Source organism: Eupeodes corollae, chromosome 3 (genome assembly GCF_945859685.1).
Source record: "Eupeodes corollae chromosome 3, idEupCoro1.1, whole genome shotgun sequence".
NCBI lineage: Eukaryota > Metazoa > Arthropoda > Insecta > Diptera > Syrphidae > Eupeodes > Eupeodes corollae.
Window position 1 is genome coordinate 131,151,958 of NC_079149.1, and position 25,764 is coordinate 131,177,721.

At 33.3% G+C, this 25,764-nt stretch overlaps 1 protein-coding gene across 7 annotated transcripts in view; it reads right to left on the reverse strand.

Moving 5' to 3' along the window:
* Nucleotides 1–25,764, reverse strand: part of LOC129948825 (dual specificity calcium/calmodulin-dependent 3',5'-cyclic nucleotide phosphodiesterase 1) — a 501,195-nt gene that overhangs the window by 57,061 nt on the left and 418,370 nt on the right. For all 7 annotated transcript variants that reach the window (XM_056059902.1, XM_056059901.1, XM_056059900.1 and 4 more), the window contains 2 exons: nucleotides 5,928–6,086; nucleotides 981–1,566 (listed from right to left, as the gene is read on the reverse strand). In XM_056059902.1, the coding sequence (XP_055915877.1) occupies nucleotides 981–1,566; nucleotides 5,928–6,086 (745 nt within the window). The remainder of the gene's footprint in view (nucleotides 1–980; nucleotides 1,567–5,927; nucleotides 6,087–25,764) is intronic.

The following is a 25,764-nucleotide window of genomic DNA, read 5'->3' on the forward strand; positions in this document are numbered from 1 at the left end:
GAATATTCAGCGAACTGCCTTGCAAATAAGTTGGCTTTATCAATAGAGCTAACTAAAGGAGTGTCATTGACAACAAGCGTAGGAACCGAGAAAGAATTCCTCATGTTTTTTACAAATTACCAAAAATTCTTACTGCCTTTGGGACAATGCAGTATTTTTGGTCTTGTAAAAATTTGGTCCTTTGAATATAGGCGTTGCAGGCCTTCCTGGCTTGCTTAAACTTTTTCCGGTTTTCCTCAGTTGGGTTGGCTTTAAAACACCGGAAGCTCACCTCTTTCTCCTTGATAACCTCTTTGCAGCTCGAATCGAACCATGATTTAACCTTGGATTTAATACGTTTAACCCTATTCGGGATAAACGTTTCTATTCCCAGAAGAATCACACTAGAAATCATATCTGCACTATAGTCTACATCGCTAACGAGGAAGTATAGCGACCAGTTAAAGATTCTGAAGAAATTATTGAGAACCTCCCAGAAGGCTTTCTTGGATTGCCAAACTGCCAATATGCAGTATGCATGCTTGGATTGAAATATAATTTCTAATATAATTCGTTTATTTGATTAAAGAATAAACAAATATTGATAAATTTGAACTGCGGGTAAAAACTTAATTTTCACGTAGAATTTTGACAGAACAAGAAAGAAGGGACTATAAATTGAACATACGAATTAATCTCCCATTTATTCCAATAAACAAAATGGCACTGCTTCTGTCATTATGTATTGTTTTATGTGTCATAAGACGGGGTAGTGAGATTCTTATTTCTGGTATTAAGTGTCAAAAATATATTGTATTGTCGATATCATCAAAAATGTACGTACTTTTAGTACGTAATAGTATTTAAAAATCTTGATCATTTAAAAATCAAAATTATGTCATGAAGTGTCAGTTTGACTTTTGAAATTTGGTTTTGGTAAAAGTTAAAGTTGCTGAAACATCTTACCAGCACTTAAAAAATAAAATGTGCTGAAAACTCACCTCACTGCAGCCTTATCGCAGGCATCCGGTGTATCGACGGCAGGTAAATGTTCCGTCGCTAAATCAACCGAATCTCCGCCGCCGTCACTACCAACCGTCGCTGGTGACATAACCCCGCCGCTACGCATTGTCGGTGACATATTGCCGCTGATAGCTACAGTAGTGGTAGTATTCGTCGACTGTTGTTGTTGCTGTTGCAGTGTTTGCATTCTTGAGTATTGCTGCAGGTGGATAAAGGATTGTTGGTCTTGTTGTTGTTGTAAACCAGTGTCGGCAGATGATTCTATTTCCAACTGGTCACTTGTGCCCAAATATGAACTTAAATTACTAGGTGTCGGCAAGGATTGTCCAAAATTGCTACTCGAATTAATATTACAATCTCCTCGATTTGGTGTTGCAACTATAGATGATGATGAAGGATATTCATTGGGAGTTGCACAAATCGAATTATTATCAAGAGCTGATGGTGTTGTTGTTTGACTTAATGGAGATTGTAATTGATATTGTTGTTGAAGATCTGAACCTTGGAAGCCCAAATTACCTTTGCGACTGTTTGAGCGACGGACAATTGTTAGAGATCCTTGTTCTGGAATTAAAGAAATAAAAGAAGTTCATAAGTTGAATTTTTTAATAAATTTCAAAATAAATCAATCAACAGAGGCTAAACTTTTGCAGCACGATTTGACTGAGGTTGGAAATAGTTGTAGAGAAATAGTTTCTAGAAGGTGAAGAAAAATTCTTAAGGCCCAAGAAGATAATTAAATTTTAGAAATTTTCTAGAGAAAACTGTCTCGACGTGTAGAACACTTGCTAAAGCGTTATTAGTCGATTTCTTAACGTAATTTCTTCCCATAATACTGACAAGAAAATTTAAGACATACATTTACTAAGAGGTGAATTTTCGCAATTTTCTTTTTGGAAAAACTGCTTTTAAAAGCTCTCGCAAGTTTTGTGTTTTGTTTTACTGTCAAACATCTTTAGTGTGGTCTATAGTTTATCCAAGAATCGTCTTACAGCTGTATCGGATATAAATATTAAGTTTTCACTGTAAATTATTGATTCAGCGCTGTTTGGGTCAATTGATCTGTTACTCCACTAATAGGAAAATTTAAGTGGGAAGACTTTCAAAATACATTTAGTAAAAAAATTGAATGACTTATCACAACGCCATAGTGTTAGCTAAGGGCTGTTGAAGTTCCACTTTTTTATCCAGAAATTTTGCTGAACGAAGCTCATTTCTGGTTGAGTAGAAATCTGAACAAGCAAAACTGCGGTATTTAGAGTAAAGTGCAACCAGAACCATTGTTGCACAGTTACCACAACATCCAGAAGAAGTTCGATCGCGACGTTTTTTTCGTCGTCCATAGCTCAAGAACTAGAAGAGATATCGACTTCATATAAATTTTGTTATACAGATAATAAGGCAAAATGCAGAAAGGGCTCTCAAAAAAATTGCGTGGGTGGTTTTTTTACCATAGCACTTTGAAAAAAAGGTGGAAATTTTGGTTAACCCTCAATATTTTACGAATCAAAAACGCTAGAGACTTGAATTAAATTTTATTGAATATATTGTAACGTGATATCAAAGAAGTATATTTTTTGAAAAAAAATTCATTTAACGTTTTTTTTATATAAATCAAAAAAAAAAATGAAAAAAAATGTGTTACCTTCAAAATTTTACGACTAAAATATGATTTCATCTCCAAAACAATTTTGTGCAACGAAGAATAATGTTTTTGACATCTGATAAAATTTTGAGAAAAATTGAATTGACAGTTTTTTTTTACAAAAAATAAAAACCTACAAAAACATTACTCAAAGTTGGTAAAAATTGATTTTCGACTCAAATATCTTTAAAAAACTTGAAAGTAAGGCTTCAAACTTATTTTATCTTATAAGAAATATTGTTGTCAACATTCTGAAAAATGTTGAGAAAAATCAAATTCACAGTTTTTTTTTACAAAAAAATAAAAAGTTGGTAAAAATTGATTTTCGACTCAAATATCTTTTCAAAACTTTGAGATATTGGCTTTGAGACTTTTATCTTTCAAAAAATATTGTTGTCAACATTCAGTAACATTATGAAAAAAAATCGAATTGACAGTTTTCTTACAAAAATTGAAAACCGAAAAAAATTTAACGAAAGTTGGTAAAAAATGATTTTCGACTCAAATATCTTTTCAAAACTTTTATATAATAGCTTCTGACTAATTTTTACTTATAAGAAATATTGTTTTCAACATTATGACAAATTTTGAGAAAAATCGAATTGACAGTTTTCTTACAAAAAATAAAAACCTTAAAAAAAAAATGTATAAAAGTTGGTGAAAATTGATTTTCGACTCAAATATCGTTTCAAAAATTGTAGATATTGGTTTTAAACTACCTTTATCTTTCAAAAAATATTGTTTTTAACATTCAGTAAAATTTTGAAAAAAATCGAATTGACAGTTTTTGTACAAAAAATTAAAAACTTAAAAAAAAATAACAAATGTTTTAAAAAATTGGTTTTCGACTAAAATATCTTTACAAAAATTAGAAATATTGGTTTAAACTAATTTTATCTTATAAGAAATAATGTTTTTAACAACTGATACAATTTTAAGAAAAATCGAATTGACAATTTTTTTTTACAAAAAATAAAACTTAAAAAAAAAAACAATACTAAAACTTGGTAAAAAATTACTTTCGACTCAAATATCTTTTCAAAAATTAAAAATATTGGCTTCAAACTTATTTTATTTCACAGAAAATATTGTTTTCAATATTCAATTATTTTTATATAAAAATCCAACAGTCCGTTTTTTTATAAAAAATAAAATCTACAAAAAATAGTACGCAAATTTGGTAAAAATTGATACGAGTAAATATAGACAAACTTTTAAGCAAGACAAATCGACAGACGGGATGGGAAGTTATCAGTGTGGGTCGCATCCCAGCCTCTTTTTTTTTTAATGATTTTGCCTTTCTCTGTTAATAACAGTTTCTTAAGTTTTATGAAAGACGTGAGATATCTAAAAATTTTTGAACATTTTTCGAGGATAGGAATTATAGATCTTTTAAACAGTCACAAATCTTTTTGGCCAAATAACTACCTCATAATTTAAAAAAGCCTTAAAACGCTGATAAAAATTATTGTCCCAAAAGCCAAACGTGATAGAGTGATCTTTGGGTCAAATTTGACTAAAGGCCATTGCAAAAGTTCAAATTGATTGCCAGGAACAAAACTTTGTCGACCAGTGTAATTAAACTCAAACCCGCTGTCAACTATTAAGCGAATTTATCTATAAAAATGTCAGGTAAGAGCTGAAAACTACTCAAAACCATAAGGGACACCAACAAGTCCTCCCTTATTAGGATTGAAACTGCTTTAAGTCGATTTTAGAATGTTCCATCGAGATAAGAGAAACAAAACTCATTTGACAAATTAGATAATTTCTCAATGTTACCACTTCGGAAGATCCCAAAAATTCTTTCGGATTTAAGGATGGTTCAAGGTTATGTGGTATTTATATTCGTCTACATATTCGCCCCCTCATTTTCCTTGACTTTAATCATAAACCTAACCTTCATTTATCCTGGGAAACACATTGCAATCATTCAAATCTCACTGACGACCGACGAGCGACGTGACGTGATGTGGCATTCCATATCAAAACCCAACCTTACCCCAAATTACTTTTACTTCAAAATTAGTTCTTCTTATTCTCAAACTTGAATTTAAAAAAAATCCAAAGGGAACAAAATAATAATCTTTAAAGTTCCTATATCTTCTATGGAAAGGATCAAAAAACCAACAAAGAACTTTAAGTTACACAGGTAATACCTTCCTTTTCTTAAGTAAAGGTTACTCAACGTTACCCAAAGGAAAATATAAAAAGAAGAAAACTCGGAGCACCTGCATTAATTCAACTATGAAATTCCTAACTGAAACATCCTTGAGCTTTAACACGTTGACGCTGCTGCTGCTGCTCCTGCTGAGCTATAAGTAAATGCTCTCCTTCTGTCTTATGTTTTTGCATCCTTATACCTTACCTCTGGATAAACCTTCGCCTTGTTCGGGCAGGGGCTGATGGTATAAAGGAAACCATCTAGGAAGGATAAATGTCATATTTCTAAATAAAACCATATAAGAAAAACACACAAACAGGATAGAGTGTAGGTGGAACGTTACGTGGTACGTAGGAGAAAGAAGGAAATATAATACAAATTGCAGGCAATATAAATCCCACTTTATTTTGATCCTTTCAACATGCAAAAGGGAAATTACATCGTCTTTTCCATTTCACAAACAAATAATATATATAAATACAACAAATGATGTTAAAACATTTTCTCATCTTCGCAATTTGTGTTTTGTAAATTTTATTTTTCATTTAATTTTTTTCCATTTTATTCATAAATTTAAATTATAAATACAAATTTATCATCATCGTTGCTAACGTTCGCCGTCGTCGTTGTAAGAATATCGCTCGGGTCGAGTAGTCAACGCAAGGACGACAACCATCATCAATGGTGACGAAGACGACGAGCGACGTCATCAGAAAATTTTAAGGAGTCTCCTTGCGTAGCTTGAGGGCAAACAATCTTAATCTTCTTCTCTTTAAACTGAATATAAAGATATACCATGAGATGATAGGATGCCAACCTTATTAGCAATGTTTGCCCTCGAGTATAGTTTAAGGACGAAAAGTGTCAACACCACCCAAAAAGGGACGAAAAGACATCAGAGACTTAGTTACAAAAAAGGTACCCTGAGTTATTTTATTTAAAAGGTGGAGGTACAATTTTCACTCAAGAAATATATGACAAGAATCTATCTCGAAGTAAAAATTTGTATAAGGACTTTTTGAGGAGCATGAAAAACTGAGATAGAGGGATGTCCTTTCTAATTTGATTATGAAACATTCAATTGAGTCAAATAAAAATAAATAAATAGGTACTCACTTGACACTTGGCCATTGACTGGTACCGCACTCTGTTGTGAAGAACCAGTTGGACTATTTGATTTAGATCTATCCACTCCACTGCTGCTTCTTCTATCCGAAAGGGAGGTGATAGTATCCTCACGACCACCACCGGTTCGATTCTCTGGAGTACTGGCAACTGAAAAAATAAATAAATAAAACAAAAATTGTATTCAAAATTTAATGTTGATAAAGAAAAAGGTAGAAATACGAATTGTACAGGTATTTATATTTTAAGGACGATGAGATGAAAAAAAAAATATTCTTGGAATTGGGAATTCTTCCGGAAGACAAAAGTGTTTTCTCTTCTATTATTTCAAGGATACGGAAAGTAAGGTAAGACATACCTATGTTATAAGGTCAAGAGAGGTATGAGAAAGTTATGCACAGCAGGGACGGTATGAAGGCAAAAGAAAAGGGCTGTGAATGATGACAGCTGGAAGTAAACTTTATTACCAAGCTATTGGAGTTTATGAAAATATAAAATTTTATTAATGTTTAAATTTGAAACAAGACCAAAAGAGAGAGAGAGAAGACACAAAAAGCTGTCTTGTAGTTTAACTGAATTTATCTTAAAGATTCAAATGAATTTTCATACACAAACATATACAGACACAACCCATTTCACAAAATATGGAAATGAGGAATGAAATGATATTAAATTGAATTTAAAAATCCGTACAGATAAATAACTTTTTAATGGACATTCCTGAAGCTTGGAAATAACTTCTGTAAGATGTTAAGGTTTCGGATGTAATATGGAGGTAAGGACTTCTGTTTTGAGTTGATTTAAATTTTGTTTGGAGATTTAACTCGTTAAAAATATTTTTTTGAGTTTTAAACGCATTTGATTTGTTTTTAATTACAATTTTATAAGATCATATTTTTTATTATTTTACAGTGGTTCAAGGAGCAGCCTTTAGTTGAAACAATCTGAATTATACTCAACTTATGAAAATTTTATTTATAAAATGTAAAAAAAAGGCTGGGATGCGACCCACACTGATAACTTCCTGTCCCGTCTGTCTATTTGTCTTGCTTAAAAGTTTGTAGTTTTTCGTGTAGGGTTTAAAAAGCTGTTAGTTGAATTATTCTTAAAAATTTTTAAATTACCAACAATATTTTTCATATAGGGAAATAGTTTAGTTTGAAAATCTAGTTTTGTTTAATAGATTTTTAGTCGAACAATTTTTTGTACCAATTTTAGTAGCATTTAATTTTTACAAATTTGAGGCATGACATTCATTTTAGAGGTATCAAGAACCGAACATCCATTTTTGACAAATTTGCGTACTATTTTTTGTAAATTTTATTTTTTTTTTATGAAAAAACGGACTATTGGATTTTGATAAAAAACTACTGAATATCTAAAACAATATTTTCTGTGAAATAAGTTTAAAGTTTGAAATCAATTTTTACCAACTTTTATACATTTTTTTAGGTTGTCATTTTTTGTAAGAAAACTGTCAATTTGATTTTTCTCAAAACGTGTCCTAAAGTTGAAAACAATATTTCTTATAAGGAAAAATTACCTTGAAGCCATAATCTCAAATTTTTGAAAAGATATTTGAGTCGAAATTCAATTTTTACCAACTTTGAGTAATGTTTTTTTAAGTTCTTATTTTTTATAAAAAAACTGTCAATTCGATTTTTCTCAGAATTTTACCAGATGTTAAAAACTTTACTTTTCGTGGCATGAAATTGTTTTGGAGATAAAATCATTTTGTATTCATAAAATTTTCGAGGTGACCATTTTTGGTTTCAGTTTTTTTGATTTATGAAAAAAACATTAATTGAATTTTTTTCCAAAAATATAATTGTTTTGCATGAAGTTACAATATTTAAAAAGAGGCTGGGATGTGACCCACACTGATAACTTCCCATCCCGTCTGTCATTTGTCTTGCTTAAAGGTTTGTCTATATGCACTCGTCTCAATTTTTACCAAATTTTCGTACTATTTTTTCTAGATTTAATTTGTTATGGAAAAACGGACTGTTGGATTTTTATATAAAAATTACTGAATATCGAAAACAATATTTTCTGTGAAGAAAAATTAGTTTGAAGGCAATATTTCAAATTTTTGAAAAGCTATTTGAGTCGAAAATCAATTTTTACCAACTTTTGTTGAATTTTTTTAGGTTTTTAATTTTTTGTACAAAAACTGTCAATTCGATTTTTTTCAAAATTTTACTCAGTGTTAAAACCAATATTTTTTGAAAGATAAAAGTAGTTTACAGCCAATATCTACAATTTTTGAAGAGATATTTTAGTCGAAAATCAATTTTTACCAACTTTTATAAATTTTTTTTTAGGTTTTTATTTTTTGTACAAAAACTGTCAATTCGATTTTTCTCAAACTTTGTCCTAATGTTGAAAACAATATTTCTTATAAGTAAAAATTAATAAGAAGCTATTATCTCAAATTTTTGAAAAGCTATTTGAGTCGAAAATCATTTTTTACCAACTTTTGTTAATTTTTTCGGTTTTTAATTTTTTGTAAAAAAACTGTCAATTCATTTCTTTCAAAATTTTACTGAATGTTGATTACAATATTTTTTGAAAAATAAAAGTAAATTAAAGCCAATATCTCAAAGTTTTTGAAAAGATATTTAAATCGTATTCAATTTTTACCATTTTTTTGTAATGTTTTTTTTTAGATTTTTATTTTTTTATAAAAAAAACTGTCAATTCGATTTTTCTCAAAATTTTATCAGATGTCAAAACCATTATTCTTCGTTGCACAAAATTGTTTTGGAGATGAAATCATATTTTAGCCGTAACATTTTGGAGGTGACAAATTTTATTTCAGTTATTTTGATTTATAAAACAACCGTTAAATGGATTTTTTCCAAAAAGTATACTTTTTTGATATCACGTTACAATAATTATATAAAATTAAATTCAAGTCTCTAGCGTTTTCGGTTCGTAAGATATTTAGGGTTAACCAACATTTTCAGCTTTTTTTCAAACTGCTATGGTAAAAAAACCACCCACGCAATTTTCTTGAGATCCCTTTCTGCATATTTCTGCTTTATTATGTGTATAACAAAATTTATTTGAAGTCGATATCTCTTCTGGTTCTTGAGCTATGGACGACGAAAAAACGTCGCGAACATACGGACGTAAGGACGTACATACATACATCTTTCTAAAAATCTTTTATTTCGATTCTAGGGACCTTGAAACGTCGAGAAATGTTAAAATTTAAATTTGACAAATCGGACCCATTACAATAACTTTCTATGAGACGTTTAAAATGGACTGAATGTCGAAAACAATGTTTTGAAGACAATATTTTTAATTTTTGAAAAGATATTTGACTCGAAAGTAAACTTTTACCAACTTTTATTAATTTTGTTTAGGTTTTTATTTTTTGTACAAAAACTGTCAATTCGATTTTTCTCAAAATTTTACTGAATGTTCACAAAAATTTTTTTAAAACATGAAATTAGTTTAAAGTTGAGTACCCGTTGCATGGTGGTTGGTGCGTTGGGCTGTCATGCGAGAGGTCTTGGGTTCTATCCCTGCCTATGCCACCTAAAGTTTTTTTCACGGGTACTGCCTCTTGCGAGGCATTGATAAATTTTCCAAGAGTAATTCTTGTCATGAAAAGTGCTTCCTCAAGTTTGCAGTTCGGATTCGGCTTAAAACTGTAGGGCCCTTCCATCCCTGACAACAGTACTCGCACAGGAATGGTTGAGAGTTGTAAGTTGCCACCCAATTTATTTTATAGTTTAAAGCGAATATCTCAAATGTTTGAAAAGGTTTTTTAAACGAAAATCAATTTTTACCAACTTTCATTAAATTTGTTTAGGTTTTATTTTTTGTAAAATATCGGATCAGCCTAATCTATCTTTTTAAAAAATATAGGTCAGATTTTCTATTAGAGAATCCGCTGATCAAAAACTGTCGAAATGTCGATAACATAGTTTGAAAGGTGTAGATTACGGAATCCACAAAGCAGCTTTACTCCATATAATTCTTGGCGTTTCAAAACTCTCGCGAATACAACTAGAAGGAAGTTTTTGTGAGCAACCAAAAATATAGAAAGCTTGTCTCGTTTAACTTTTAGAAATTGCTTAAACTCCTACGATTTTTGTGTTTCTGACTAAATTAGGCTAAAAAAAACTAAATAAGGCTCGTTCACCATATTTAGATCTGTTTGTAATGTTTTTTGCGAACTATCATTATTTAGACGTGTTTGGATTTAACTTTTTAAATAAAAGCTTATGAGTATTTTACTAACCAGCGAAAATATTGGAATTTTGGAAAAGATTACAAATTAAAGAAATTTGCTAACCAGTTAAATGCTAAACCCTTAAAAAAAGGTATTCATGAATTTGCACAAATATCTTGTGATTTGATTCTAGAAAAAGTCAATTCTTAACAATTGTGTTCATTGTTTTCTATTACCTATCATCATATGTCGCTCTGAAATTTACAAATGTCAAAAAAGTTTAATTTAGGAACCTTTTTAGACAGGTTCAGTTTGGGTTTCTCTTAAAAATTTAAAAATGCTGGCATTTTCTTTGTGATCACTTTATTTTATAAACGAAGTAATTCAGAAAAAAATAACCCATTTGAAAACATTTTTAATGTGAAAATACGCTCAACATGAGAACAAACAAATTTTATGACTATACTTACGCATATATAGAGTACAAAGTGAAAACCTTTTACATACATATAAATATAAAGGTACACTTCAACTCTTCAAGCAAAGTCATAACAACTTTTATATAAAAAAGCAGCGCACTTACACCGCATTATTATATGAAAACAACAAAGCAAAGAATCCTGTGTACAGAGACTCTTTAGTCCTCAGTTTTTAGTCCTTAACAACATGACCAAAACACTTCATTCTCACAATATCCGAAAAGGTTAACCCAAAGCTTCCAGCATCTTTGCCAACAACTGCAAATCTATAGCAATTTTGAAAGTACTCTTCCATCAGCGAAAGGCATTAAAGTGAAATAAACTTCCTTCAACCATAACCCGGTAACTATATACGTCCGGCCGCCACAGCTACCGCAGTTGCCTCCGCAGCACCTTATGCTTTGAAAGCTGTTGGTACCTGTTGAAGCATATTTTGCTTTAAAAGCGTAGGTGTAAGACTTTGTTTGTGATGAGTTGAGTTACCAGATATGCACGATTCAGGAGTTTTTGAGTAGTTTTACGTTTTGAAAAGTCCCATAACACACATCTTACCTTAAATTATTTCTGCAACATTAAGTTTTCAAAATATGTCACTTTAAAAACGTAAAGCGGTGTTTATACATTTTTTTTTTTGAAGTAAGAAACAACATATTTTTTAACAATAAATTGTTTAGTGATTTTGAAAACTACAATGGGGTGTAAGTTATGTTTTTATCTGACTTACTTTTTGAAAACTGTCACTAGTTATGAGATTTCATTTGACTCAGTATGAAGTTTTGGAGAACCTTTTGACTTTAATAATCTGTTAAAATTTTAAAAATGCCCGTTTTTATGACTCCTTTTTGAAGAAGACGTATACGTTACGAAAACACAAATTACTTTTTTATTTAACACTTCATTTATACAAAAGGAGTAAATCTGGCAACCCTGCTTGTTGGTTGCTACTTGGAATACTTGATTGCCATAAAATTTTCAACCAAGGCACATAATAAGAGTTTTCAGACGTAAATATAGAGAGCGATAAGGAAATCCATACACTCTGTCTTCCTGTTTTAACTGTAAACTCGCGTACAGAGTGTGTGTTTTTTAAAGGTACTCATATTATAAATAAAATTCGGAGAAAAATGGAAACCACATTTCCGTGGCAATACGTGGAATGTTATATTAAAACTCCCGTTTATGTATTTCAAAAGAAAAAATATAATAATAATGAAAATATGATTTACAATACCAACATCAAAAAAGCTTAAGTCATCAATTTTTGTAACTTTGTTTTAAAATGTATGAAATTTTAATCCTATGTTATTCTTGTCTCCTTCCCACTCTTTCAATCATCAACAAAGAAAAACAGAGATGATAATATGAACTCACATGTGACATATGCGAAGAAAAATAAAGAGTTATTTTTTCACTTAAGTTTATTTTGAATTTTATGTTGAAGTTTTTATAGCTCGTTTTTTGATTGCAATACATTTTTACTGAAATAATAAAAAATACATCTTCAGTTAAAAACTCCGACGTTACGAAGTCGATGACGACACGAGACCTTGAGTTGAGTAAAGTTGTAATATTAAGAAAAAATATTAACTTTTTATGTAAAAAAATGAACGCAAAAATATTGAGACATCAAACGAAATTAATGACATGACAGATCGTAAAGTAACAAGACGTAGTGACGTTAACTGAACGTAATGATTAACCATTTTTTATGACAAGATACTATAAAACTTCGGGGTTTGTCACTTCTTATTAAATATTACACGAAACCCCTTAACAGACGTTTTAAGTCTCTAGTCGCTTAGTCTGGTGGTGGGGTGTTGTAGGATCAGGGGGCTTATGCTGCAACTTTTCCTATACACCAAGTTTTTTCTTTACCTCCTCGTGGTAACCACCGGATAATGGTTATATCTTTACTTAACTTGCGAAACTTGTAAGAGCGGGTGCAAAATCGGAAAAAAAGCACCTTATCAACAGCCCAACAAATTTGGAGGTTAGTGCGAGGGGCTATAACAACCCCAGCAAAAAACTTGGAAGTTATGAGAGAGATACCAGCCTCGGATAATGAACCCCCTCTTATGGTAATCAGACCCGGAACGACAACGGACTACGCATTGAGAGTGTGTACCTGAATTGAAAGAAACCTCTACACTCCAGGTGCAACTCAGAAACTTGAATCTGTCCTCTCGCAGTATAAGGCAGATATTACTGCGATCCAGGAAACACGATGGATAGGATCAGGGACATTGAAGAGAAAGAATTGCGACATTTATTATAGCTGTTATCAAAGATTGCATATATTTGGATGCGGATTCGTCGTGGGAAATCTACTTAGATCGAAAGTCATGGATTTCAAACCAATAAGTGATCGCCTGGCTTTGATCCGCATCAAGGCCACATTACAGAACATCAGTATAATATGTGCACACGTTCCTACCGATGATGCTGAGGAGTCTAGCAAGGAGGATTTCTACGACTTCCTGGATAGAGCCTACGGAACCTGTCCAGAGTACGACGTCAAAATCGTACTCGGAGACTTCAATGCAAAAATGGGGAAGAAAGACATCTTTGGCGGATTAGTTGGAAAGCACAGTCTCCATGAAGAAACAAGATATAACGGCTTCCGACTAATCGACTTTGCTGCAGCTCGTAATACGGTGATAAGTAGCACTAGGTTTGCAAGACGGAAGATCTACACAGCAACCTGGTGATCTCCGGATGGACGAACCACCAACCAAATCGACCATGTGCTAATCGGCGCAAGGCACGCATCCAACATCCTGAACGTGCGCACTTTCCGAGGAGCAAATGTCGACTCTGACCACTTTCTGGTATTGGCTAAGCTTAGAACTCGAATATCAAACGACAAAAAAACACGTGCGGCCCAAAGAAAGGAGTTCAACATCGGTTGCCTTAGCACATTGGAGAATGCCAGAGACTACAGTGAGCGCCTGAGCGAACGACTCTCCGCGGCCGTCCTCGAAATAATAAAAAATATAGTCGAGACCACCATAGGTTACCAGCCATCCCCAAAAAAAACCCGTGGTATGATGATGAGTGCGTGATATTGAAAAGAGAGACGGAAAATGCACGTGTGCAGATGCTGCAACGGAAAACAAGAGCAGCAAGGGAAGAGTACCGCACGAAAAGGAGAAATGAGAAAAAGACCCTGCAAAGGAAGAAAAGATCATCCGCAGTTTCTCAGCTCAAAGATCTAGAGGAGTCTCAGGCCAAGAACAACACCCGACGTTTAAAAGGTCGAAGCAATTAGCTTCTGGTTTCAGAACCGGGACACAAGCTCTTCGAAATAGTGAATGAAACCTAGTCACCGAAGCACAGCGAAATGTAGATGTTTTCAAGTAGCACTTCCAACAGCTGCTGAATGCGCAAAATGTCGAGCAAGATAATGACGAAAGAAAAGCAAGACCAGTCAATGAAGACCCAGTCCCAGCCCCTAGCAGAGAAGAGGTAGAAAGAGCCATCCAAAAGTTAAAAAATAGCAAGTCCGCCTGGTGGGATGGCATACCCGCAGAACTCTTTAAAAATGGAGGAAGTGTTTTGATAAACCGCATGCGCCAGGTCATCACCAAAGTGTGGGAGGAAGAATGCATACCCACTGACTGGTCGATAAGCTTCATATGCCCCATCTACAAAAAAGGCGACCCGATGTTATGCGAAAATTAACGTGGCATATCTCTGCTTAAGTTGCATACAAATTCCTATCCAACGTACTGTGTGAGCGTCTTAAACCTTTCTGCAACACAAATGTCGACACGTACCAGTGTGGCTTTAGGCCAGGCAGAATAACGATAGACCAAATATTCACACTGAGGCAGATCCTGGAAAAGACCAACGAATTTTAAGTCGAAATCCATCATCTTTTCATCGACTTTAAAGCTGCTTATGATAGCATCCACGGCCAAAAGCTTATGATGGCGATGTCTGAATTCAGGATCCCGACGCTAAACAATACGCAGTGCAGTGTTCAAATAGGTAACAGCTCATCCGAGTTATTCCAAACTTGGGCAGGGTTTGGACAAGGAGATGCGTTGTCATGTGTCTTCTTCAACATAGTCCTGGAGCAGATAGTGCGTAAGGCAGGTGTGAGCATGGAGGACACTATCTTCAATAAATCCACCCAGCTCCTAGGCTATGCGGATGACATAAACATAATCGGTCGATAAAAGAGAGCTGTACTTGAGGCCTTCACAGCAATAGAAGAACAGGCGAAACTAGTTGGTCTTAAAGTGAATGAGGACAAAACAAAGTACATGTTGTGAACAAATAAAGCAACATCAGTCCACCGCCTTGGACAAAACGTCACTGTTGGTAGCAGCAATTTCAAAGTAGTTAAGGAGTTCATCTACCTTGGAACAAACATCAATCCCACGAACGACACTTTGGTGGAGATCCGAAGAAGAATTACCCTAGCGAACCGCTGCTGCTTCGGTTTGGGCAAACAACTGGGTTCAAAACTATTCACTGGAAAGACAAAGCGTCTGCTATACAAAACTTTGATTTCACCAGTCCTACTCTACGGCGGCGCCGAGTGCTGGACGATGAGTAAAAAAGGGGAATTGATACTGGGCACTTTCGAAAGAAAAATTCTTCGACAGATTTTTGGTCCCGTATGCAACGATGGCGAATGAAGAAGAAGATACAACAGAAAACTGTATGAGCAGTGCCAAGATGCGGATGTAGTCCTGAAAGCCAAGAAAAGACGACTACATTGGCTCGGCCATATCGATCGAATGGACGACAACGCTCCAGCCAAGAAAGTCTTCTCAGCCCAGCCCCCAGGTTCAAGACGACAAGGAAGACCGAACCTACGGTACAAGGACCAAGTGACTGCGGATTCCAGAGCGCTTGGTCTCGGTGACTGGAAAGTGCATGCGAGGATGGATGTGAGCCGGATAAGTAAGTAAGTAAGTAGTCTAAAGCACTTTATAGTGTAATTTTACTTAACTGACTTATAACGTACGATAAGGTTTTGACATATGTTATTATTTTTCTTTGACTGAGTGACAGAGAGGCTGAGATACTTTTTTATTGGTGTTCTTAATAACTTTAACTTTCTATTTTATTGCAATTTGATTCTGCTTTTTATATTCTCAACTGTCAAACCATAGATAACAACCATCGAAACTTCACATGGAACTAAAAGAACATTCCATGCATTTAATTTCTTAAAAGATTTATTAAAATCCAATTTGAGTGAGTTCTTGAGTAAAATGTTAGAATCTTAATTTCTCTTAACATTTCACTGAAGTTAAAATCACGATCTGAAATTTCGATTTAACAGATTTGTTTACAATATTAAATTTTTACAAAATTTAAAATATGACTAAACGATTCCAGATGCACTATTTTAATAGAAGGGAATTATAATTTGAGATGCAAGAAAAAAAAAACAAGATTTTTGAATAGTCAGTAAATTGTTATATTCTTAGAAAATTGGTAAATACTTTTAATTAACAATTTATTAAATCAAAATCATTTTTCTAGCTCATTAAAGTAATTTCTGAATAAGCCTTGCTTGAACTAATCTTAAATGATTCATAGACGAAACTCTACTTATTTGCGTTATTAGGAAAAAACAAATTGTACTTGAAAAATTAACAAACTACATGCTTTTGAAACAATAAAGCAATTATTAAAGTGTTATTCACAATTGTTAACATTTTCTCCATTGAAATCTTAAAATATCTTTGAAGTGGTAATTTTCAATTAATTTTACTTCCTTTTCAATACTTAGTAAAAGAAAACAAATTTCTTGTTTAAATCGAAATATAATTGTTATGTCTGCAACGCACGACCTCAACCTTCTTCGAAAACTACGTTTTGCTGTAATAAAACAAAATCAAAACAAATAATAATAATTAATTTCTTTATAACTTTTTGCTTCTTCAACTTTTATTTAATCAATTTATAAAACAAATAAAAACTACAATACTCTAGATTACATATCGATAAGATTTTTCGAAACTATAAAATGCAATTTGCAATTGAATTTTCTTCATTATTCAACGAAAAAGTCTTCTTTAAGTTTCCAAATAATTAGAAAAATGAAATTATTCGCTATTTTTGTCGCCATTTTCCTTGCCTTGACAATTTCTGTCAGCGGATCACCATCGCCTGCTCTCACATGTAGGTGTCCAAGGAATTACAATCCAGTGTGCGGATCCGATAATGTCACTTATAATAATCGTTGTGAATTTGATTGCGTTGCTGATAATTTGAAGGGACTTGGTCAAATTCTCACTTCAAAATTGGGACGCTGTTAAGGATTTAACTAAATTCTTCGAAAACTGATAATTTACTTGGAAATGAAATAAAAAGTGCAAAATATTTGAATTGTTATTGAAAAGTTGTGTTTTTGATTTGTAAATATTGTAAAAATATATAAAAAGCAAACAAAATGATAGTAAATAAAAATGTTTGACAATGGAATTCCATTTTTTTTATTTGGTTCTTATTTTATTTATAATACGAAATGTGAAATAAATATCAGAAAACTGGAATATTTTTTTTAAATAAAAGCTGACTTGCAAATTCAGCGTGTACAAAGTTATTGACTTTTTATCTTTCGTACAAAATATAGAAAACCACTTTCTTGTAATATATCAACAAAGCAGATACTCTCATTGTGATTTAAGAGATGATTTATTTAGAAACACATATGTATATGTTTTTCGAAATTATTTGAACGAAAATGAAGAACGCAAGAACTGTCGATATCGTTGAAAGAAATAAATACACACATTTAATAGTAGCATCAAACAAAGTCCCGAGACTCGTTCAAGAAATCAGAAAAGATCTAAAACCGAAAATAACAAAGAGTTGATTACAGGAACTAAAGAAGCGAATAATGTGGTAGCTGTTGCTAAATCAATATCTCACGCTAAAGGCAGCAAAAAAATTACACCACCACCAATTATGATCTTAGGATTTTCAATTTTTGGAGATCTTAAGAAAATAATAGAAAAATGTACTAAAAAAATAATGCAAATACACATCGTACAACAAAGACCACGGGAAAATCACAGGCGAAGAAGCTGACGAGTATAGATTTGTCACTGAAGAACTGAGCAAACACCAAATACAATGGCACTCATATGAGAACAAAGCTAAAAGGTCAAAAAAGTAGTAGCATGTCTTCATTCCTCGTGCTCTTCCAAAGAAGTAGTAGAAGATCTTGTACAAAAAGGCTTCCGAGCCCTTGATACAGTCAATCTATTTAAGAATGAGACAATTAAAAACTCCTCTGGAGAATCGATGACAAGTAAGAGGTTACTACCTTTATTCATGCTTACTTTTGACAGAAACAAAGTCTCGAGGAGATTTATAAAGTAAGATTAATCTTGGGCAAAGTTGTTAAAATTGAATCACTCCTAAAATCTAAAGTTGTCCCGCAGTGCAAACGTTGCCAAGATTTTGGTCATACCCAAAAATTCTGCAACCGAGAGTTTGCTTGTGTAAAGTGCGAAGGAAAACATGCAACTAAAAATTGTCCTATGAGTAAAGATCAGAAATCAAAATGTGTGAACTGCCAGGGTAATCACCCGGCAAGCTATAGAGGCTGCCCAGTTGCCAACAAGTTCAGAAGCAAAAATACATCTGCTAGAGACAAATCCAGAAACACATTTAATGTTGTAATTGCTGAAAACAATACTGAGAAGGAACCGCCTAAATAGGCTGTTCAAATTAAAAGCGATGAAACTAACACCTATTCTCTGATTGTTAAAAATGTGCGGAAGAATGAAAAGACTTCCATAAAACAAATGCTACAACATATTCTTAAAAGAATTGATAAACAGGATTTGAATATCAAACTGCTAAGCGAAAAAGTCACTTTTAAAAAACAGTGATGGACAGAACACTTAAAATCGCTACATGGAATGCAAACGGTCTTATACAACATTCATCCGAATTAAAAATCTTTTTAGATCTAGAACATATCGATATTTTCCTGGTGTCCGAAACTCATTTCTCCAATGGGCAAAGTCTTGATAATGTAATAGAAAACTATTCATGTTACCACGCTCCACATCCAGCAGACAAGGCAAGAGGTGTATCTGCGACTTTTATAAAAGAAAGCTTAAAACTTTATGAAGTAACCAAGTTTACTAGTGAAAAATGCAAGTAACAACTATTAATATTGGTGTGAAAAAGAAAGAGCTTAAGATAGCAGCTATATAATGCCCACCAAGGCGCTCCCCTGACAGAATAAGACTATACAGATCTATTTAATCTTCTTGAGCATAACTTTCTTGTTGGTGGAGACTTCAATGCGTTAAAGATTTTATCAACAAAAAAGGCAAAAGACTTTTTCAAGCAGGTCGTAAATACAATTGCGAATTGTATTCAACTTGGAGGGTCGCCAACTTACTGGCCTTCCGATACTAACAAAATACCATACCTTATTGACTTATTCGTAGCTCAAGGAATCAACCGAAATTACATTAGTGTCGAAGGTAATTATGACTTGTCATTAGATCATACTCCAGTGATTCTATCACTTAGTGAATCGGAAGTACTCGAAAAAAAGTAATCCGAAGCTTCTAAATAAGAAAACAAACTGGAATGATTTTAGAAAGAGGCTTTTAAGTTTTATAAATTTATGATCTCCAATGGATACAATCAAGCAAATTGACCATGAAGTGGAAAAATTTATTGCTGATATGCAACAGGCCGCTGAAGAAAATACTCCAACATTTTCTAATAGAAGACAAAATGAAATAAAATATTCTTTAGAGATAAGAGAGTTGATAATAGAGAAAAGAAGAGCTCGAAGAAAATGACAAAATACTAGATTTCCAGATGATAAAACAACGTTTAACCGTATAAGCAACAATCTTAAAAAACAAATTTACAAATTCAAAAATGATTCACTCAGTACATTCCTAAGGAATTTAACGACTGATGCTCCAACCGATTTTTCGCTATGGAAAGCAGCTAAGCGCCTGAAAATACCGCAGTGACAAAACTGGAATCTTGAAATCTCAAGATGGGAAATGGATCGGTAACCCGAAAAAAAAGCTAACCTTTTCGCTGAACATCTTGCGAATGTTTGTAAGCCATACTCATCAAACGCGGCTTACAGTCTATTGATAAGATAGATGAAAGTGATATACCAATTGTAAGACTTAAGGAAATAAAAAGTATGTGTTAACATCAACTACCAAATAGAGGTTATGAAAGAAAAGCCATTGAAAGCCTTCATAAAACTCCAATATTTAATAAATGCATGCCTTGAGCACCGGTAGGTCCCGCACCATTGGAAAATTGCTGAAGTAATTGTCATACCAAAGGAAGGTAAACCATCTACAGAAGTGACAGCTTAAAGACCAATATCGCTTATACCAATTATGGCAAAAGTTTTTGAAAAACTGCTTCTGAAGAGACTTAGCAAAATCATAGAAGAAAGAAGTTTAATCCCAAACCATCAGTTTGGCTTTAGAAATATGCATTCCACGATGGACCAAGTTCATAGAATATCTGATATAATAGAAAAAGCATTAGAAGAAAAACAGCTATTTTCTTAGATGTTGCTCAAGCTTTTGACAAGGTTTGGCATGGAGGGCTTGAGTACAAACTGCAAAGGGATCTTACCAGACATTACTTTGAAATATTAAAATCGTACATCTCAGACCGATTGCTTAGAGTAAGGTACGATCGAGAATACTCGGAATTGAAGAAAATAGAAGCCGGTGTACCACAAGGAAGTGTCCTAGGTCCTACCCTATATTTACTATGCACAAGGAATATTCCAGTTGGTAATCACACCATAATGGCTACTTTTGCAGATGATACCGCAATTTTGGTACCCGACAAATGTGTCTCTAAGGCAGCAGTGAAACTACAAAATGCCGTCGACACAGTGAGAGCTTGGACCGAAAAATGGCGTATCAAACTCAATGAAACAAAATCTTCACATTTAAACTTTACAAATAAAAAGATAAACAATATTCCAATATTCATTAATAATCAAGCTGTACTTTACGCCAATACGGCCAAATACCCTGGAATTGCTTTGGATGCATAGCTTAAGTGGAAAGAATACATCAAAAAGAAAAGAGAAGAACTAAACTTGAAATATAGAAAAATGTACTGGTTACTTGGTAACAGCTCTGATTTATCAATCCAAAAGAAAATAATGCTGTATAATCAAGCACTAAAGCCTGCTTGAAATCATCCATAAATTCCAAAACAAAGTCTTTCGTGGAATAGCCAATGCACCTTGATACATAAGAAATACCGATCTAGGTCGTGACTTACAAATAGAAATGGTTACAGAAGTTGTTAAAAAATACGCTGTATCGCACAACCTGAGACTGCAAATTGTCTTGAATATAAGAAACCATGTTCGGAGATTAGGAAGAACCAAGCCTCAAGAGCTTATGGTCTAAAAAAACATGGGAAAGTATTAAAAGTTTAAACTTCCCCCAAAGTGATTGTACAAAGTTAAGAAAGAAAAATATGTAATCGATCTTTCAAGATTGGTCCTGATGAGGAGGTGGTTTTAGTGGTTAAGAGTGTCAAAAAAATCAAGTGAAATAAAGACTTCTTTTTATTTTGTCGAAATTCTGAATGATGTTTTGACAAATTTTTACTAGAATAATATCAGCTGTTCAATTAGTTAGCAGTTGAAATACGATATGATAAAATGATCATATTTATCAAACCTTCAGCTTAAAAGTAACTTTCATAATTCAATATCGTCTTATGCAATGATGCACTCTATCATGGGAAAACATTTTTTGACTATACGCTACTGAAATCTTTAAAAATCAGAAAAAATATAACGATCTACCGCTGCTTGCTTTTATTTTGTGGTTTTTGATTAAACCACGCCTTAAATACATTGTTCTTTAATTTTGAAAGGCTTAAAATATAAGTGTATTAAATGATAAGGATCTCTTCCTAAATAAAAATAATATTAATGGCTGTATCGAAAGTGTAGTGGACTAACATATTATGACACTTTGTCTTAAGATAATACCAAAGCCTTAATTTTTATATCATAATATTTGTATTGATTTCATAGATTGTAGATACAATTGTTTCAAAAATGATTCATTTTTTAAAGAGCTTTGCAATAAGTGCAAAAATCAATCAAACCACTCTGTTTTTCAAATGTTTTCGTACGTGAGTCATTCTTTATATTGTTGCAACAGCTTGAGGACTTTCATAGATTTAGATAAGATTAAAAACAAACCGAATATAATCTTTTCAAAGGTTTCATAACAAATGACTGAATTACTTTATGTTTTTAAAAATGTTATTGAAATAATTTCAAATATATTTTTTCGTCGTTGTCTCTTCTTTAAATAAACCTTCCATAATAGTAACATTGACTTTAAAAGTTTATAGGTTATAGTTTATAGCTTATAGTTAATAGTTTATAGTCTATAGTTTTAAACTTTTTACAACCTTTAATTTGATTACATGACAGTTTAAGTATCAAAATAAATATCTTGCTTTGATTTTATAAATAAATCATTGTGATTGTATAATAGATTATAATTTATGATCAAAGTTTCTACGACTCATTTGGACGTCAGGCCATTTAGTCTAGGGAACATAAATATTCAATTGATGAAGACTATATTATTAGTTATGAGTTAAATTAGTCATGTTATGACTAATGACCAATCTACCCCGCAAAAAACAATACTTTTTTGAAAGATTAAGTTTTCTTGTACTTGCATATTGTTTTTATTTATCTTATAAATAAAATAAGCGTCTTTAAAAAAACCCAAAGCGGTATTTTTAAGTGTAAAGGAAAAAATCATCTGACAGTTTTTCAAAAATTAAAAACATTCATTTTTCTGGACATTTTTAAGAAAACAAATTATATTTTCTTCATTGCGTATTTTTCCAATTTTCTAATTGACAATTTGGTTTAGTACGAGAAATATAGGCTGCAAGTTTTCAAGCGCCCCCTTGGTAAATTCATTCTATTATTCTTGAATAAATTTATCCAGCACTGGTTAAAAAAAAATAAAAACATTCAAAACCACCTTCTGAAAACCCAATAGGTTAAAGATAGGAACAAATTACCATATTCACAGTAATTAAGAATATCAAGCAAAAACAATATAAAGCACATATTTATATTTGTATATATGTAAAGTATACAAAAATTAGGTATTCTAGATGACGAATGGGAAAATTCGGCAATATACTTGGAATTTTCAGAACAATTGAGTTGAATAACTTACCTAACTCAAAACGGAATGTTTGTCAATGTTTTTTGTTTACTTTTTTATTTTTTCTTCAAACGAAAGTTCTATTTTTGTTTTAATATTTTGAAAACCTAGAACTGTTGTGTAAATATAAGGGAACTACCAGCAACTATGACAACAATCATTTTTATGTTTAATATTTCCGTCAGCGAAAAAAGTTTTGTAATTTAATTTCTTCTACTGCTTTACCGATTCCAGTTCGCAGATATTGTACACGAGGTTTCCAAAAATTTCATTAAAAAACGAAAATAAATTTCATTTATTTTATGTATAAAATTGAACTTATGCGAAAACCACATAAAAGGTATCTTATTGTTCATTGACTAGTTGTCAAGTGCTTTAAAAATCCTCATGTCAACTCAACCAAGAAAATGTTTAATTCTCCTAATCAATTATGTGTTTTTTAAAGTAGAATAGCGATATTGATAAGGTGACACAATATTTTTTTGAAAACCGTTTTCTTAAGCCAAAGAAGCATTGCTTCTGAACGTTTGATTTTGGCACTATAGACCGTAATCGATTTTCAACAAAATGCTTCGGTGTTCTGCCAAATATAACCTGAAAAAGAGGCTGGGATGCGACCCACACTGATAACTTTCCCATCCGTGCTCGTCTATTGATTTGTCTCAAATTTAAACAAAATATTAATAAAAATAATTTGTGTGAAATAAAAAACTTGAAGTCAATATCTTTCTTTGTTTTCATAATTCTTACGTCTAAAACCATTCCTTCTCAGTTTTCCGTGTTTTTGTAGCAAATTTGAAAATTGGATTTTTCGAAAATTAACCTAAAGTAAGTAAACATAAAAGTCGTCTGCCGCCAACACATTGTATCGAAAACCAGTGGCAACATTGCCAAGATGCAATCAGAGAAGCCGCCTCTGATGTGCTGGGTTTCAAGCAGCCACCAACAAGGAATCCCTGGTTTGATGAGGAATGTCGGCAGGCAAATGCAACCAAACAACAGTCAAGTAAAGCGGCGCTGCATAAACGGATTAGAGGTACTCAGCAGAAGAGGCGAGAAGAACACCGACTTCTCAGAAGGAAAAAGAGGGGGCCTGAGAATCGTGCGGTCGAAGATGTTAAGAGGTTTTTAAAGCAGGAATGAAGTTCGAAATTCTTATGAACAGGTACATAAACCTATAACCGAAGGCTGCAAAAACGAAAGTTGAACCGCAGTCAATGCTGAGGATATGGAAAGACCACTTCTGCAGACTGTATAACGGCGACGACGAACTGAATTCCGCTGTCAGGCAGGATGATCTATTCAACATAGACGACGAAAGCCAACAATCTCGTTCTCCCGACTTAGACGAAGTAAAAATTGACATATCTAAGCTGAAGTCTAATCAAACCGCTGGCGCTGGAGCGAATGGCTTGAACGGCAAACTCTTTAAAGCAGCTGGAGATATGTTTGTTAGGAACATGCACCAACTTATCTGTAAGATATGGTCGGAAGAAAGCACGCCCGATCCTGAAAAAAGTAGACCCTCTAAACTGCGCCAACTATAAAGGAATCAGTCTACTCAACATCGTCTATAAAATTTTTTCCGCCGTAATATGTGAACGTCTGAAGCCCATCGTCAACAACCTGATAGGTCCTTATCAGTGTGGTTTTGGACCAGCAAACTCCACAGTCGATCAAATATTCCCACCATCTTTTAATCGATTTCAAGCATCTACAGGGACGAGCCATGTTTAGTTTTGGCATCCCTGCCAAACTCGTCCGTTTGTACAGGATGACCATGGAGAATTCACGCTGCTTTATAAAGGTTGGAAACAACTTAACAGAACCTTTCGATGTCAAAAAAGGTTTTAGGCAAGGTGATGCGCTGTCATGTGATTTTTTTAACATCGTGCTTAAAAGAATAGTGCAGAGCTCAAACGTCAACACTAGAGGCACTATCTTTCAAAAATCTGTCCAATTACTAGCATATGCTGATGACATTGACATAATCGGAAGAACTCAGCGTGATGTCAATGGGGCTTTTGTGAGTATTGAGGCAGAGGCGGCTGAAATGGGTTAAACGGTTAATGAGGGCAAAACAAAGTACATGCTGTCGTCAAGAAAGGTCCTATAACACCGCATCTTGGTCAAAAAGTCACCATCGACAGACGTAATTTTGAAGTAGTCAAGGACTTCGTCCACCTAGGCTCCGCTGTAAACGCAGAAAACAACACCAGCGCTTATATCAAATGCAGAATAACTCTTGCTAACCGCTGTTTCTTTGGGCTAAGAAAGCAATTGAGTATTATAGTCCTCTCTCAAGGGACCAAAGTGTTGCTATATAAGACCCTCATCATCCCCATCCTGCTATACGGTGTGAACTATGACAAAAGCGGATGCATGCACCTTGGGTCGTTTCGAGATAAAAGTTCTTCGTGTGATCTACGGTCCCGTATGCATCAAAGGGGAATGGAGGAGAAGATGGAACTACGAGCTGTAAGGGCTGTACAGTAACGTAGACTTAGCCAGAAACCAATGCTCTGGCATGAAAAGCCTTCGAATCAACACCCACAAGACAGCGTAGTAGAGGAAGACTGCGGATCAGGTGGCACGTACAAGAGGACAGTGACCTCACCCAACTTGGAGCGCGAAACTGGACACTAGGGACCGAGCTAGATGGAGAAGTTTGTTGGGTGAGGCCCTAGTTCACACTGGACTGTAGCACCACCTTAAGTAAGTTAGTAAGTAAAAATATTTGGCATATGGTTAAATAATTTTGATTTCAATATATATTTTTGTCCAAGGCATTTTTATTCGAAACTTAATTTTTATCAATTTTAGCAGCATATTCAAAACTTTTTAATTCAATATTTAAGAATTTTGTGAACTATTTATTTGGAGGTTCTTATTTCTTATAAAAAATGGATTACAAAAAAATTACGTAACGTGATTTTTTGCCGTGATAATTT